Genomic DNA, 16,257 nt, shown 5'->3' with positions numbered 1-16,257 from the left:
TAAGTTCGTGATAGTCGTTAATAATTCTATCATAAATTATTGATAGTTTGATAGTTTTTATTATTTTATTTTAGACGGATACTCAAAATTCTACGATAACCACCACTTGTATAAAATTCAAAGACACTGATTGCCCATACGTACCTTCTCAATTTGATTGTGGGAGTTTTTAAGTAACTCTAATTATACCACTTGCTTATTAAAAAAATATCATATTATATTCGAATAAGATACCTTATACATCGCATATTTTAACAAAATAATATTTTTATTTGATTTAATATATGTATTAAGCATTACCGTTTGTGTTGACAACTATACGTTTACTAAATTAGTGTTTTATATTCTCTTAATTGAGATTATACCGGTGCGGAATTAAGAATCGAAGAAAATTTATAGGTCGATAAATAAAATTTATCTTAAATTTAATTTAATTTAATGAAAATTAGGTATGATTTATTATATTTAAAAATAAAGAAATTTTTAATTTAATTTTATTTTTTGAGTAAATTGGACAAGGTGCGACACAGTAGCATCGATTGACGTGCCGGAAAAGAAAAAGAAGGTTATTGGCCCCAGACTCCGTGAACAGCAACAACTTGGATTTCTTTTCTGACTCTGCTTTTTCAGTGGGGCCCGCAAACCGGGACAGGTGGGGTCCATCAATTGATTGTGAGTTGATGACTTGGCTAAGTGCTGTCTGCCATGTCGTTTTATGTCATCGCGGATGGATGGATGGTTGGTTAGATTGATTTGCGATGATCAATCGTGATAGATAAGATGAGGTGGACCTGTGATCATTTTGTGTGATCCTGATTTAGCCATCTCCCACTCATGGAGTTGGGGAAGTGGGTCCCGTATCCCTGATGGTGGTGTGTGCGTATTTGCACTGGCAGGTGAGTATCATCCCGTTACGTCTCTCTTCTATTTTGACATTTTGTTAGATATTTCGCTAAATAAAGTCTTAATTTGTGGGGCCTCCCTCTTAATTAAGAAAATCCCTTTTACAATTCACACTAAATTTAATAAATATATATATATATGTGTGTGTGTGTGTGTATACGTCTATATATGTATATATATATATATATATGTGTGTGAACACCGTATATTCGCATTGATTGAGCGTGATTAGCATACGATATATAATAATATAACATAAAAATATCTTCCACATAGAATATGGGATATTGCTCACTTCGTTCAAACTAAGGTTGTTCTTTCTCCCACTTGAAATGGGTTATTCTTCTCCCTAATTTTTTTGGCATGACCAATTAAAATTAGGTCAAGAATTTTAGTTACCAACACGTTTTTGTATATTAACAAATTATTTATATAGATATTACAAATAGTGATATAATATAATTACTATTAACTTAAGTGGAGTAATGTTTTACTTTCTTTTTTTAATTTTATGAAAAGGGTAAAGGTCTAAATTGGCGCATGCTATTGTTGCGTATTCATAAGTCACGTAGTTTAATTTTTCAATACGTATTCAAAATTATTTTTTATCAACTTTCAAAAAAGCAATTGGAGAAAGGTGGTAAATTGAGAAATTTATTTGTTTTAATTTTGACTATTTTGTCATACAAACGTGTTGGAAAAAGTATTATATCACGCCTCACGTTGTATAGCATGATTATATACACACACACACACACACACACATGCATGGTCATGATCCATTTCCACGTTTCGTTAATATTAATATTTTAATATTATATATATATATATATATATTATGACTTTTACTTAACTTTGTCTCCTTTATATAAAAATATCTAACTATATCAATTATTAGAAATTTAAAATATTTATTACGTAATTACAATTATTACTAGTGTTTATTGTGATCCAAAATTAGGTTTAAATATTTTTTTTTATTTGATTCATGTATCAATATTTAACTAATTACTTCTTAATATATTATTTATCAATTATCATTAAAATTATTAATATTTGATGCCATGCGTTATCGATTATAATACATAATATATTTTATTTGATTATTTTTTTATATTAAACATCTCGTAAAAAAAAATATATAAAACAATAATTCATATTATTCTAACTTTTTATATTATTTTTTATTGAATTTTTAATGAAAAAAATAAGATAATTAGATGATAATTAATTTAAAATAATAGTTTTAACTAATTATATTTTATTAATTGATCGAAATTATTTTGAAACTAGTTTTTAAAGTTTAAAAAGTAATATAATTATTTTTTTAAAAAATATTAATGAGCAAATACAAACACCTAAAAAAGCAAAATGAAGAGACTAGGGAGATCAAATGGTTGGTTAAGAGGAAAAAACTTAGATGGTTGGATGTCAATTTCAGAATCCAAAACCACAAAAAGCAAGGCTGCTAATTAAAGTACGTGTACGACATGGCTATTTATCAATACACAGCCTGTCTTCATACCTCTTTATATATATATATATATATAACTTTATATTTTGTCGGTTCTTTAATTAATTAATTAAAATAAAAGAAGAGAAAACAAAATCTGTACGTTTCACATTTCGATGGAGGAGATCTTGAGGATCTTCTCTTATCTTCATTTCATTTTTTTTTTTTTTTTTGGTCCAAAACCCACTTCCTGCCGTGCACCAATCCTATTCCAACCTAAATAATTAGTTCATTTCAATACAATATAATATAATATATGTACTTTTAATTACTGAAATTAATAAATTCTAAAAAGGGTGTTCGATGTAACAACCAAATAAAAAAAAATAATAAAAATTTTATTTATTTATTTTTATTTTTATTTATTTATTTAATTTTTTTTATTTAACTTAATTTAATTTAATTCAATGAAAATATAAATAATAAAAATAATAAAATTGGTTAAAAATATTATTTGATCTTAATTGAAATTGATTTTGAAAAAAAAGGTGAAAATTTAGATTATGTGGGTATTTTTGAAAAGAAAATCAGAAACCGGGAGGTCAAAACGTAATTTAAAAAAGTTGTGCCACGTCAGCAACCATGTCAGCGGCCCCGACCAACCAGAATGCGCCGCATGGCAAGGCAACGCTGACCAGGGAACGAGCCACGTGGCGATCCGCGTGCGCGCGATCGGACGGCCCAGATCCGTTCCCGCGCACACGGACGGCCCAGATCAAACGTGCGCACGGATGGCCCAGATTAACGCGCACGGACAGCCCAGATTAACGCGCACGGACGGCCCAGATTCAATCAGGCACGGACGACCCAGATTGCATCGCGATGAACGGTTCAGATTTAATCCCAATTAAATCGCGATCGAACGGCCCAGATTCAATCTTGATGGACGGTCGAGATTAAAAGGCAAAGGATATAAATACCCCCACTCACACCTGACCAAAGAAACCCTAGCCGCCAATGATCGCCGGAGAAGAAGAACCAGACGCCGGAGGAGCCGGTCGCCGCCACCCGCCGCCGCACCGGAGAAGTTTCCGACCGCCAATCGAGGTAATTTTTCTCTCCCTTGCTCCTTTTTCGACTCTGAGTCCGCCTATGGCCAAACCGGAGCCAAACCACCGGCCAAACGGTCGAAAAACCCAGCCGAAACCCAGCGGCGCCGCCGCGCCCCTCCTCGATTTTTGCCTCCGATGAGGCCCTTCCCGGCCTCCGTTTGATGCAAATTCTATACCACTGTGATCACCGTTCTTTTCTCTACATGTTGATCGGAGCCAAACATCAAAACACGACTCACGCCGGAGGAGCCGCCGCACCCGAGAGCACCGCCGTCGATAAGTTTCGGTTTTTCGTGATTTTTCGGCCCACCGAGGGTCCTAGGGTTGTTCTATCGCAGGGACCGATGCAAGCGTGGCCGAATTCGGCCGAAAATGGCCAACCTGAGGCGAATCGCCGTCGCCGGAGCACAACAGAGCCGCCGTGCCGGAATTGCGATATTGGCCGAAAGGGGCCCTAGGTCTAATTTGGGATTTTTTGGGACACGTGCAGGTACCAGTAGTACGTTTCAGTTCCCCAAGAAAAATTCAGGAAAAATTAGGGACAGCCTGTAGGCGCACTGTAGAGCCGTATTCAGACCCCGAAATAAGTAAGGACTCCTCACCCTATTTCCTATCACGGTATTAAAGCTAAATAAATAATTAAACTGTACTGTGTGACTTTATAAATGTATAATTGATTAAGGTTGTCAATGGAGCCCGAGTCTGATACAGTGTTGATCTGTTATTGTTTGATTTAATTTTCAGTATTAAATGCAACATGATGTTTGATGTAATTATGTTATGGTCTCGTATGCATGAATCATGGTTTCTTTTATTATAGTTTGTATTATAATGAACCTGATACTATGTTGTCTTGTCTGGTGTTCATTACTAGTTTATATGTTGTGTGTGTTTGGATGATTGAAACCAAGAAAAAAGGGCAAAAAAAGGTTATGTGAATTGATAAGTGGATAATGTGGACAACTTGACTAGATATCCTGGGAGATGGTAGACGGATCGGGTCCGTAGGGAACCCTACCGGGAACGTGGTCTCTTATACCGGACGGGATATGGAGACCTTATGTGTTTTGACGCCCATACCGGACGGGGTATGGGGACGGCCCGTTTCACCCTCATACCGGACGGGGTATTGAGGTTCATGATTTTGGTGCCCATACCGGACGGGGTATGGGGACGACCCTGGAATCAGGTTGTAAATGTTAAGGTTCACGTGTAGAGGGGACCCCCTATGGATCCCCAGGGATACTAGTAGGCTGGTAAAAGATGAAATCTGTTTTCTGATGATTGAAATGTAAAGGTGTGATATATGTTATGTTATAAAGTTCATATGATTTCATGATGATGATAATGTTATTGCTTTCACATGTTGTTTTATGGATCTCACCGAGGTAAGTGGACAGTAAAAGTTTTTATGTTAATAAAAAAATTTATTATAAATTATGCTCCATTGGTCTTTTTGTATTTTTTACTCACCTTTACCTTCGTGGCGGTGAGATAGTGTGATGTCTTTACTGGGCTGGTGTAGCTCATTCCTTATTTAACCATTTCAGATCATGAAGACATTGTTCCCGAGCCCGTTCCGCAGGAAGACGGTGAAGAGGACGCCTAAAGACTCTGTAGTTATATTTATAGTTCTTATTTTCGAGTATCTTTTTTAGTTAGTTGTTCTTTTATATTTTGAGCACGTTTTTAGTTTTTCTGTGTAAGAAATGATCAAAATTTTTATTACACTTCCGCATTTGACATTTTTAATACACATATTTCATTCTAAATTTCCGAGGCCGTTACATTCGAAATTTAATTCAACTAAATCACTATACTTCTATTAATGCATTAGTGAATTAAGATAATATAATATTAACTCATCTAACATAATATATGTATATACTTTTAAATTTTGTCGAATGTTGTTGTGTTTCGTTCGGTTTTTTTTTTTAATAAAAAAAACATCTCTTCTTATGGGTAGGATTGAATTCCCGATTTAATTTAGATAGGGATGGATCTTACTTTTTATACTTTGTTCTCTACTTCAACTATTATTTATATTATAATGCCATAATACTTAATATATTTAAAAATTATGAAATTAGATGTGTATTAGTGTAAATCATAATAATGTATGTGTAAAAGTTTTTGGATATATGGGTCACTTGAAACTTTTTTGGAATAAAATTATTGAAAATTTAAATGTGTTTGTATATAGGTTTTCTGAATTCTTAGATATTCATATTCAATTATTTTAGATATTGTCCCAAATCTATATGATCATTCCTAATGGTGGCTATAGTTTAGGAGCAATCATACTGTCTCATCTTCAATAAGATGATTCAAAAATCAGATTTAGGTTAGGTCAATCATTCAAAAACAAAACAAAAAAACTAATCAATTCATATAGGTATTATTTTCAATTATTCAATCATGGTCTTGTATATATTTATTCAATCATATAGGTACGTTAAACATACTCATTATTAAAATTTAAGATAGATCGTAAATATTTCAAACATCCCAACATGGTGAGTTGGTTATCGTTCTTTTACCTTATTTCAATTTAGATTTAACACAAGTATATAAGATTAGGGTCCCTATTAAGTTTAAATCGGTTGAAATTCAACGTATTATCATCTTAATTTCACGGGTTAATAATTAACGTAGATAATCTAATCTTACATGTGAAATAACTTTAAAAAATCATCGACTAAGTTCTTTCGATTTAAATATCCTAATCTCCTTGACAAATTTCACAAGGAGAGCCCGCCCACGTATTATGTTTTCTAAATGGAGTTCCATAAATTTATATTTGAATTTATTTGCCCAAATGCAATAGATTTATATGACATACAAAATTTTTTAAATATATATTTTTTCATATTTAAATTAAAAATTTTATCCTTAAAAAATAATTAATTTTATTGTAATAATTTAATCTTTATTAATTTTTCAATATAAGTAAAAACTTTACCAAATTTTAACTAATTTAAGAGTTTTATTTTTTAATTAGTAGTGAAAATAAAAAAAGAAATAAAAATTAAAAAGGAAATTTAGCCCAAAGTCTTCGGCCCATTAAATTAAAAAAGCCCAATTACTTCGGCCCATTCACCTGCAAGTCTTCTTCTTCTTTCCCCGTTCTGTAAATTCCCAATTCGGCTTCTCCGCCCTCTCTCGCTTTCCGCCATACCGGCTCATGCTCCTTCCAATCTTCTCTTTCTTTTCTCTCCTTCGTCTCAAGTAATCTCCGCCATTTCCATTCTCCTTTTCCGCTGTCTCTCATCTGTTTCGATCATCACGTTATCATTGTAGTATCGCCGGCAGCAACTTCCTTCTCGTCGCGAACTTTTCGCTGTTGTTTCAATTTAATCTCCTTTCTGGAAGCAACCTCGCAATATTACTGTCAAGACTTGGCCACTTCTCAGTTGATTTCCATTTGTTTCTTCGGCAGCAGTATAGTTGGTGAATTCTCTGCTCTATCTCTCTCAATATTTACTTGGAACTTTCATCCTAGCTGAAAAGAGTATACTTTTACGAATTAGTTTAGCAAAAATAGTTTATTTACTTTGATTTGAATTCTCTATCTTTTAGCATTTGATCTTACAGATTTTTTTTTCCTTTTTAAATTCGTTTTATTTACTCTGCAAACGGACTCACCACTAGCATTGCTTCTCTAGATATAAAAACCGTTGATGAACACATTTGAGCCATTTATTTACATGTATTGCTGCCCGTTTGGACTTGCTGATTTAAAATATTGATGCTTGATAGTGTTAGATAATGTAGTAATTTAACATTGGGTTTTTAAGGTTAAGCGTATCAGGTTATTCATTCCACACTGTTTGAATTGAAATATTAATGTTTATTTTTACTTGTTGTTTTTAACTTTGTTCCCTTAACTATCTGGAGTTTGGTTGTCATGGTTGATTTGGTAGGGGATTTTAGTGATGTTGGTGTTTAGTTTGGATCATCAAATGTATTATTCGTTAGTTCTCAGTTAGTGCTGCAGTTTCTTTTACTTTTTGAAGCAAACATTTAAGTTTGCGTGCCTGCATCTCGTGTATTGGGCATTAGTCTACTAATTTCACATATGCTTGTGTTCAAGTAGAAGAAAGTTGATCTATAACCTCGTTATTCATTTTTGGATATGTATTTTATTCGAGAGTTTATACATACTGCTTGCTATTTTAATTTTTATAGATGTCGTTTAGGTGAATAAGGTAAATATTGTTTTATCTCTTTTTTGTTAAGTGAAAAAATCTCTTCTAGCTATGACATGTTCATACAAGATTGTGAATGACGCTACATTGTTCAACTCATTCACTGGTTTTATTTACAGGAACTTGCTAAATTATTGAACAATTGGATTCAGACCGGCAAGGATTTATAGTGTCTCTTCTTAACATGAGTTTTTATTGTTAGTTATTGGTTTAAATCCAAAGCCCCATAGTAGATTTACAAGATGCATTCCCTTCAACGAGTAGCAATGTCCGTTTCCAAAACATCCAGATTAAAAGTGAACACAGTTCCTAAAGTTTCTTCAACAATTCTAAATCCTCTTTCAAATTCAGCTACATCTCTTTTCAGTTCTTGGTCCACAAAGTCGCCTACCAACTCTAAAAACGACGATGATGATTGGAATGATGCCTGGGAATCAGCTTGGCTTCCAGAGGACCTCACGGGCAAGAATCGGGCTCCTTGGGAAACGGATGTCAATTTCCCGTCCATGACATCAACAACTGTGATGCCATCAGATGTTGACCCAGATACCAAGGCATTTGTTGAGGACATGAATGAAAACTGGAATGAGAGGCGAAGAGCGCCAAAGAACGAGGAGGAAAAGGAGACGAAACAGAATGTCAATGGTGATTCGCTTTATAGCTTGGAGACTATGAAGAAGGATTATAGATTGAAGAAGCAAAGGATCCATGCTGGGTTGTGGGTGAAGGAGATTGAGAAGCAAGAGGAGGCTAAGTTGGGGGATTCAGGTGGCGGTGTTGGTGATGATATTGAGAGATTGCTCGATAGCTGCTCTGAGTATGTTCTTGCTTTCTGTTTGTTGCTATATATATATGCTGTTTCACTATAGCAATTGGGGAGTTTCTTGTTTTTCTTTTGTTTTATTTTGGGTGTCACATAATTGCTTATTGTCGAATTCGATGTGTGGTTTCATTGATTTTGTGGTGAAAATGGGTATCAAAGCACTATGCCTGCATATGCAAGAAATTTTTAGCTAGTTCTTCTGTGAATGATTATAATCATTGGATTTTGTGTTGAGAAAACGTACCTTGAAATTATAAATAATGATATTTTATTCAGAATTGCTAATTTTGTGATAAACTAAGCTTCTAAGTTGCTATTGAGAGGCCATGTTACGAGCATATTTCAGAATGATCAGTTGGAGCAATGTTGTAATTGTCTAGGGGAAGAGGTTAGCCATTCATGTTAGTTGTGTTTGTTGGTTTTTGCTGGAAATAACCTTGAAAAACTGCCTGCAGTGGAGATATGTTACTGACCAGCTTCCACATATGTAGGGTAGAATCAAAATCCATTAATTCGTTGAATCAATATCGTTGGAGAGATGTGAGCACTTGTTGTCTTAACAAATACCTAAGGTTGAAGTAGTTCGGTTGTTGGTTGGACCTGCCGGTCCACTTTTGGTGACAATAATACTGCTTGCAAGTGTGCTTGGGCACATATAGCTCGTCGTAAATGAGACACAAACCTGTCTGGTACTGATCCTCCATTTTGGCTCTGTTATATATATTTTTTGGAAATTGGGCTCTGGTGTCGGGCGGGGGGAGGATGGAAGATGCCTGTCGCCCTCTGTCCGCAGTCACTTCGATATTCGTACAAGTGTTGAGAAATTAGGGGACCAAAGTGCAAATTGCAATGGGTCTTGAATTTTTCCATGAAATTGGTTTTTTTGGTTCCAACTTCAGGAACTATACTTTTGCTTCCCCGTCTAAATGTAAAGAAGTTATCCCAACTTTCTCTTTGTTTGTTGTTCGTTGATACCGAAAAAGAAGTGTTATAATGGTTTAGCCAGTAAGGGTTCTGAATTGTTGTTAATGCATGGAAAGCGTTTAGCATATCGAAGTATTATCCCTCCTCCTCAGATTGCTCGCCAGCTCTAGAGGGGGCTTATCCTAGTGAATGACACTGTTGGCTTTGGCCCTGTGGCGCTTCCTCGACTTGGTTGCAAAGAGTTCTCAAGATAGAGCCCTAATTTGAATTGTGAATTCCATTTTCCTTTCCTCAATCTGCATGAGATACTCATTATGTGCCTTGAAGAAGACCTCAAAGTGCTCTCAGAATTTCTGAAAAGCCCCCATGACTTTCCACTTCAATACTAAGTTGATTGGTGTCCTGGACTTGCTTGATTGAAATTCAGCCTTTGCATTTAGCTCTCTTTAGAGGATAAGTTACAATCTCTAGAGAATACTGTGTTGTTTTCTTAATAGTCGGATGCTATTGGGAGAGCCACCATTCTCTGTTTCCTAATTTCTGGGATCAAGAAGCTGCACTTTATGTCCTAATTTATGGGATGAAAACAGGAAATAGAAACTAGTCTAGATTGTAGGAATTGAGAGACTAAACTATAAAGGGTAATTCTAGTGTTACATTGGAATTATGCATATATCCTGAATCCCAAATTAGGTGGAATCATTTGCTGCAGCCATGATCTCCCTGTTCTTCCTGTGGGTCCCAGAACTGTATAACAAACTAGTAAACCTGTTCCCTTCGGGCTTCTCTTCCCGTGCAACTGTTAGAGATGGCAAAAGAAACCATGATGTTTCAAATCCCAGCTGATCCATTGAGTTCGTTGCTGTTTTAAGCAGGATCTCAACTGTATTGGGGTGGGCTGGAGCAGGGTGGGTTTTTCTTATCTCACCTAACTAGGACGAGTCGGGTTCGGATTTGGTTGTTATATATGTATAATCAGTATACAAATATATATATATATATATATATATATATATATATATACACTCAGAGTGTGGATATATATATATACATATATAAACTGAAAAATCCAAACTTCTTGACTCTCATGGCGAGGAAAGGGGGAGGTTAGGGCGGGCGGGTTTAATTCGCAAGCCGAATAGGTCCGAATAAGAATTATATTTTTGAACCTCTTCAGGGTTCGAAGCAGACTCGAGCTTGTATATTATAATTATGGGTCAGGTTTGGGTTTCACCAAACCAGCCTCAAACCCGACCTGTTGCCATCCCTGGCAATTGTGCTTGTAACACAAGTCACAAGATTAAACAAGCAGTTGAAAGCCATGCGGGGGTCAAATACATTTTTCTTTAAAATGCTATATGGATACAAGATGAGATATCATCATTTTGACGCAAAGAACAGTGGTAGAAGAACATCAGGGAAAATTAGTAAAGGTTGCTCTAGATTGTCCTTTACCTTCTGCCTTATTTTGAGTAAAGACTTCAGGTTCTCTATATGCTGATTGGAGTAATTAATGCATAATCTCAAATCCCAATTCTAGAACTACTTGTTTGCTTTTTTTCTTCTTTAATTCCTAACTAATTTATAGCTTTAGTATTCATATTACTGTTGGTCTATATATATATATATTTAAAAAATGTAGTATAAAAAAGCACCAAAAAAGTGCAACTCATATACAAAAATATATATATTTTTTGAAATACATATACAAAAATATTACAAGACTATCGATACCTAAATTAGGTCTTCTAAGTACTCACAAGTGTAAAGAAGATGATCCTTAATAAAAAAAATCTTAGGTTTGTGTCAGAAGCCTTGGACATGGCTCTGATTTGTGAATTAATGAAGAAGAAGAGGAAGAAGAAGAAGAAGATAGAGAAGACGAAGAAGAATATTGAAGATGGGGATAAAGGTAAATTTTATTGATTCTGATTCGATGGTTACAGAACAATGAAAAGGGGTTATTATAGGCCTAAAAGCAATAAAGAAAACGTCCTCAGTGGCCGGAATCACACGATGGTAATGAGCTTGGCGTTGGCTGCAGAATGAGATGATGATGACCAGGGCGCTGGCTGCGGGTTGAACTGATGAGCCTGTTAGGGTTTGTCAGACCTGACCCTAACTGGCTCTATGCTTTTACCAATTTGCCTTTCGTGAATTTCTTATTTTACCCCTCTTATTACACCCTAAATGGTTTCCTGACAGTTTGGAACCAAGTGTTCTTAATACTATCAAGGGACAATTCTGCAGCCTCAAAAGCTTTTATATTTCTTTCTTTCTAAATAACTTATAAGATAGGTAAAGAGATAAGACCTAAGTTCTTGATGTAGTGTTTTTCCTCATCGATGCCTCTCCAAGCCCATATCTCTTTGACTGAACAGTCACACACACTTCACCCAGCCAGTAGCAAAAAGGACACAAAAGGAGAAGGTGGTTGACAGACTCTGCAATTCTCTTGCATAAGTAGCATCCAGTTAATGATGATATTTCTTTCTTGATCAGATTGTCCATTTTTAGGATACATCCTCTCACCATTTCCCAGTCAAAAAAGAAAAGGTACTCCATGAGATGCATTGACCTTCTTGATCAGACTGCCTACAGTCTTGGTATATGTAATTATAACAAGATCTTTTTGTGTTACTCTCAACCTCCAATCAAATTCAAGGTGTGGTCTTTTTGTTAAAAAAGGAAAAAGGAATCAAGGTTGTTGGAGTAGTTCAAGCAGAAAATCAAGTTCTAATTCTGCAAATCACCCCTAATATGAAAACTAGAGCTAGAAATATTTACAAATGGAATGAAAAGATAGACAAAACTTAGTCTTGTTTGTGTCATTTGTATGATAGGGAAATAGGAATATCAATCGCATTACTGGCTGATGAATATCTTTGATGTTTGTTTATGTTCACATGATAAAATTTAATCCCAGAGTTTCTTCAATACTCATTATCTGAACACTATCATAGTTTCAAACAACACTATCAGAAACTTGCTTTTTTTTTTTTGGTTTAGAATTGGACTTGCAAATGTTTTCTGGGATATAAGTGAATGTAATATATCTACCGCTTAACAATTGCAGGATGTTTGACTCTGTAACCCATGATTTCAACAACACTGAAGGTTCAGGTTGTTCGGACTTCAAAAGCAAGCCCGATGGATGGGAAACAACATCAAAGGCACAAGATGAAAATGTATGGGAGATGTCACAGAGGGAAGAAGATATTCTACTCCAAGAATTTGATCGTCGAATTGCATACTGCAAATTTCAGGTTTGTCAATATAATCTGTTGTATTGGTGCACTAGAATTTTCAGCTTAATCAGATCTTTTAGCAGTTAAGACACAAGGAATTGGAATTGAAACTTGACTAATAAATGAACATAGGCGGCAAAAGAAGGATTAAAAAACCAATTCTCATGTGCATAAAGCAGGAAAACCAACTTCCAGCTTTTACAGCTACCTGTGTGTTGTGCATCATGTTGTTTGTGAAGAAATCTGTAGATTCAAGATGTATATGTTGAATTACAGAAGCTCTGATGATAAATAAGTTGACATATATATGCATGATTTTCCTTCCAATAGTTGTATGATTATTTATTTCCATTTAAGTTTTCATTTCAAGCTGGTGCGGCCTTCTCATTTTTGCAATTGCAATGCAGATAGCTAGTTTTATTAAACAACACATATTTAGCCGAAGAAGACCAATTGATGGCTGGAAATATATGATAGAGGAGATAGGACCAAATGCCAAGAAAGGGAAAGGTAGTGTTTCAAGGTTACCAAGTTTATCGGATGCGTCAACACAACCATTCAAAGAGGAGAAAACACCAATCAGTGGCAATCTCACTCCCTTAAGAGGCAGGTAGCTTTGTCTCTGAATTCTTGTCATTATCCAGTTGAGCACTTATTCTGGGGCGCTACCATTTCTAGCAGTTTTAGCAGTTTTTTGATGCGGTATTATCTTAGGGTAGTATGGTACCAAAAACCTACTTCTCAAGGTATTAGCGAAGTTTCTCCCATGAATTTTCTCTGAAGTTGGTGGCTTTTCGGATCCTGCTATTTGTATATAATGTTCCATTTGATCTTCGGAATATTATCCAATCTTTATGGTTTAGTAACCCAAAAAAGAAAGAAAGAAAGAGAAAAAAAAAAACTATGGATTGTGAACCTGATGTCCATGAGGAACAAGTCCTCTGCAATTTTTATATTCTGAATGAGTTAAAAAGGGATTCAGTAAATAATTGCCTTGTGTTTAATTCAATTATATTACCTTTTTATTTAACTCTCTTATGTTTTAATTGTTCGGAATATAGAATTCAATTATAATTTACGTATTTGATATTATTTTTTATTCTAGAATAAATGTAAATTCTCGTTTGTCAATGAATAAATAATAAAAACACTAAACTTGAATATGAGTCATCTCCATTTAACATTGAATATAAATTTTTTGAGAATGATAATTTAAAATGCGATATAAGTAACTGAAACTAAAAAAAGAAAAAGGAAATCATGGTTTCTTAAACCAGGAATCTCAAATTAAGTATGAAAGATATTAGAAACAGATTAGAGATTGAGAAAAAAAAATTGAAGGAGACCGATTTCTCTTTTTAAATTAATCAAATGGCAGCTGAAAAATTAAACAGCTGAATCAAATTAAACAGTTTGTAAAATCCAATTTGGAAAAAAAAAAAAAATCATAATGTAAGATTCAATGGGTTTTCAATCATCTGGTATGGTATTTTTAATTTCAAAAAATAAGCTAATCTCAGTAAACTCCACGATTCTTGGTCTTGCTTTCGACGAATAAAGATGAAGCAGATATAAAAGTGCTGAGTATGCCAAAAGAAACAGTTGGGTCTCGACGGCGATTTAGCTACAACATCCTTAACGCGGTCGTTCAAAATTCAGTCACTGCTTCTGGCCGCAGCCCATGAGCTTAGCCAGTTCGTTATTCTTGACTCAAAATTTCAAGCTTTGGCGCAAAAATCTTTACCCAATACACAGTTCTACATCCCTGCAATACCAAAACCTTCTTTCTGCATTGAAATCGTGCGAGAATACCAATCAAGTCTCTCAAATTCATGGCTTTATGATCAAGGCTGGTTTTCACCAGGACTCTTTCGCTTTGAGCAAGCTCCTTGCTGTTTCCATACAAGACATCCAATATGCTGCCTCCATATTTAAGCATATTCAGAACCGAAATCTCTTCGTCTTTAATACCATGCTTAGAGCCTACTCAATCAGCCATAACCCGAAACAAGCTTTTGGTGTCTTCAGTGACTTGAGAGCACAAGGATTTACGTTGGACCAGTTTTCTTTTGTCGCAACTCTTAAATCTTGTGCTCGTGAATCATCCATTGAGACCGGTCAGGGGATTCACGGGATTGTTTTGAGATCTGGGCATCTGTTGTTTATTAACGTAAAGAATACTCTGTTGCATGTTTATGCTCTTTGTGGTCAGATTGAAAATGCCCATAAGCTGTTCGATGAATTTCCTCAATGGAATGATTTGGTGTCATGGAACACTTTGATGAGAGGGTATCTTCATGTCTCTCAACCTAATGTAGTTACAATTTTGTTCAAGGAAATGTACAGGAGTGGTTTGGGAGTCAGTGTTACTGCATTGCTGAGCATTTTGTCAGCCATTGGTGATCTGGAAGACTCATTTGGAGGGGAGTCTCTTCACGCCCAATGCATTAAGACAGCTTTGCTTTTTGATCTAAATGTGGTCACTGCTTTGATTGATATGTATGCTAGAATCGGGCATATCGATTTAGTGCGTAGCATTTTTGACAATGTTACTGCAAAGGATGTTATCATATGGAATTGTATGATAGATAAGTATGCCAAAAGTGGCCTGCTTGAGGAGTCTGTAGCTCTTCTAGAGCAAATGAGATGTGAAAAAGTGAAACCGAATTCATCTACATTGGTAGGTTTGCTATCTGCTTGTGCTGCTTCTGGTTCCGCTGATGTAGGCCGACGAATTGGAGATTATGTCAAAGAGGAGGAATTGGCTTTGGATGCAGTTCTTGGAACCTCTCTGGTTGATATGTATGCTAAATTTGGGTTTTTGGAAAAGGCTGTTGACATTTTCAAGAAGATGAGTAGTAAGGATGTTAAATCTTGGACAGCCATGATTTCGGGTTATGGGACTCATGGGTTGGCAGGAAATGCAATTGAACTGTTCTATAAGATGGAAAGAAAAGGATGTAGACCTAATGAGGTAACTTTTTTGGCAGTTTTAAATGCCTGCAGCCATGGAGGGATGGTGGTGGAGGGCATGAGATGTTTTGAGAGGATGGTTCAGGAGTATGGTTTTATGCCCAAGGTAGAACACTATGGATGTGTTATTGATCTTTTAGGCCGTGCAGGGTTGCTAAAGGAAGCATATAATCTAATAACAAAGCTACCTATTAAAGACGATTCTACTGCATGGCGATCTTTACTTGCAGCTTGTAGAGTATATGGAGATGTCAGTTTAGGTGAAAGAGTGAAAAGTGTGTTGGACAAACTTGATGATGCACTGCCTGCTGACTTAATGCTTCTATTTGGAACTTATGCAATTGCTGGAAGATTGGCAGATCAAAGGAGATTGGAAGAGGAGAAGGATACTGCAAATAGGTCACTTGGGAAGAAGGAAGCTGGATGTAGCACCATTGAAATGGGTGTTTAAGACTTGAGAATTGAAGAAGCATGGTTGTTAATGCCTTCAAGCTCAGGCTGCTAAAGGTTTGAAGTTATGAATTGGTGGCATGGCAAAGATTGAGACCACCCTCCACGTGGCAAAAATTTTGCTTTAGTTGTACACAAAAGGAGGTAAAAAATTATTAGTTAA

At 35.4% G+C, this 16,257-nt stretch overlaps 2 protein-coding genes and 1 long non-coding RNA gene across 3 annotated transcripts; all 3 read left to right on the top strand.

Moving 5' to 3' along the window:
- Window positions 1–2,982: 2,982 nt before the first annotated feature.
- LOC148268659 (uncharacterized) lies at window positions 2,983–5,220 on the top strand. Its single transcript, XR_015816704.1, has 3 exons — window positions 2,983–3,463; window positions 3,959–4,055; window positions 5,019–5,220. It is a non-coding gene; the product is annotated as an uncharacterized LOC148268659 (long non-coding RNA).
- A 1,480-nt stretch (window positions 5,221–6,700) lies between these two features.
- Window positions 6,701–13,701, top strand: LOC110809113 (mucin-like protein; the record flags this gene model as incomplete). Its single annotated transcript, XM_088213096.1, has 4 exons — window positions 6,701–6,918; window positions 8,044–8,493; window positions 12,500–12,689; window positions 13,079–13,701. Coding segments are annotated over 4 exons (1,065 nt in total), but the record flags the coding sequence as incomplete, so codon positions are not given.
- Window positions 13,702–14,055: 354 nt separating this feature from the next.
- Window positions 14,056–16,105, top strand: LOC110809154 (Pentatricopeptide repeat (PPR) superfamily protein). Its single transcript, XM_022034887.2, has one exon. The coding sequence runs from the start codon at window positions 14,353–14,355 to the stop codon at window positions 16,093–16,095; it is 1,743 nt and encodes a 580-aa protein (XP_021890579.2). The 5' UTR covers window positions 14,056–14,352; the 3' UTR covers window positions 16,096–16,105.
- Window positions 16,106–16,257: the final 152 nt, after the last annotated feature.

This window comes from Carica papaya, chromosome 2, assembly GCF_054855325.1.
Source record: "Carica papaya isolate Zhongbai chromosome 2, ASM5485532v1, whole genome shotgun sequence".
Taxonomy (NCBI): Eukaryota; Viridiplantae; Streptophyta; class Magnoliopsida; order Brassicales; family Caricaceae; genus Carica; species Carica papaya.
Note: the sequence above shows the minus strand (reverse complement) of the source record. Positions and strands in the feature narration are given on the sequence as shown.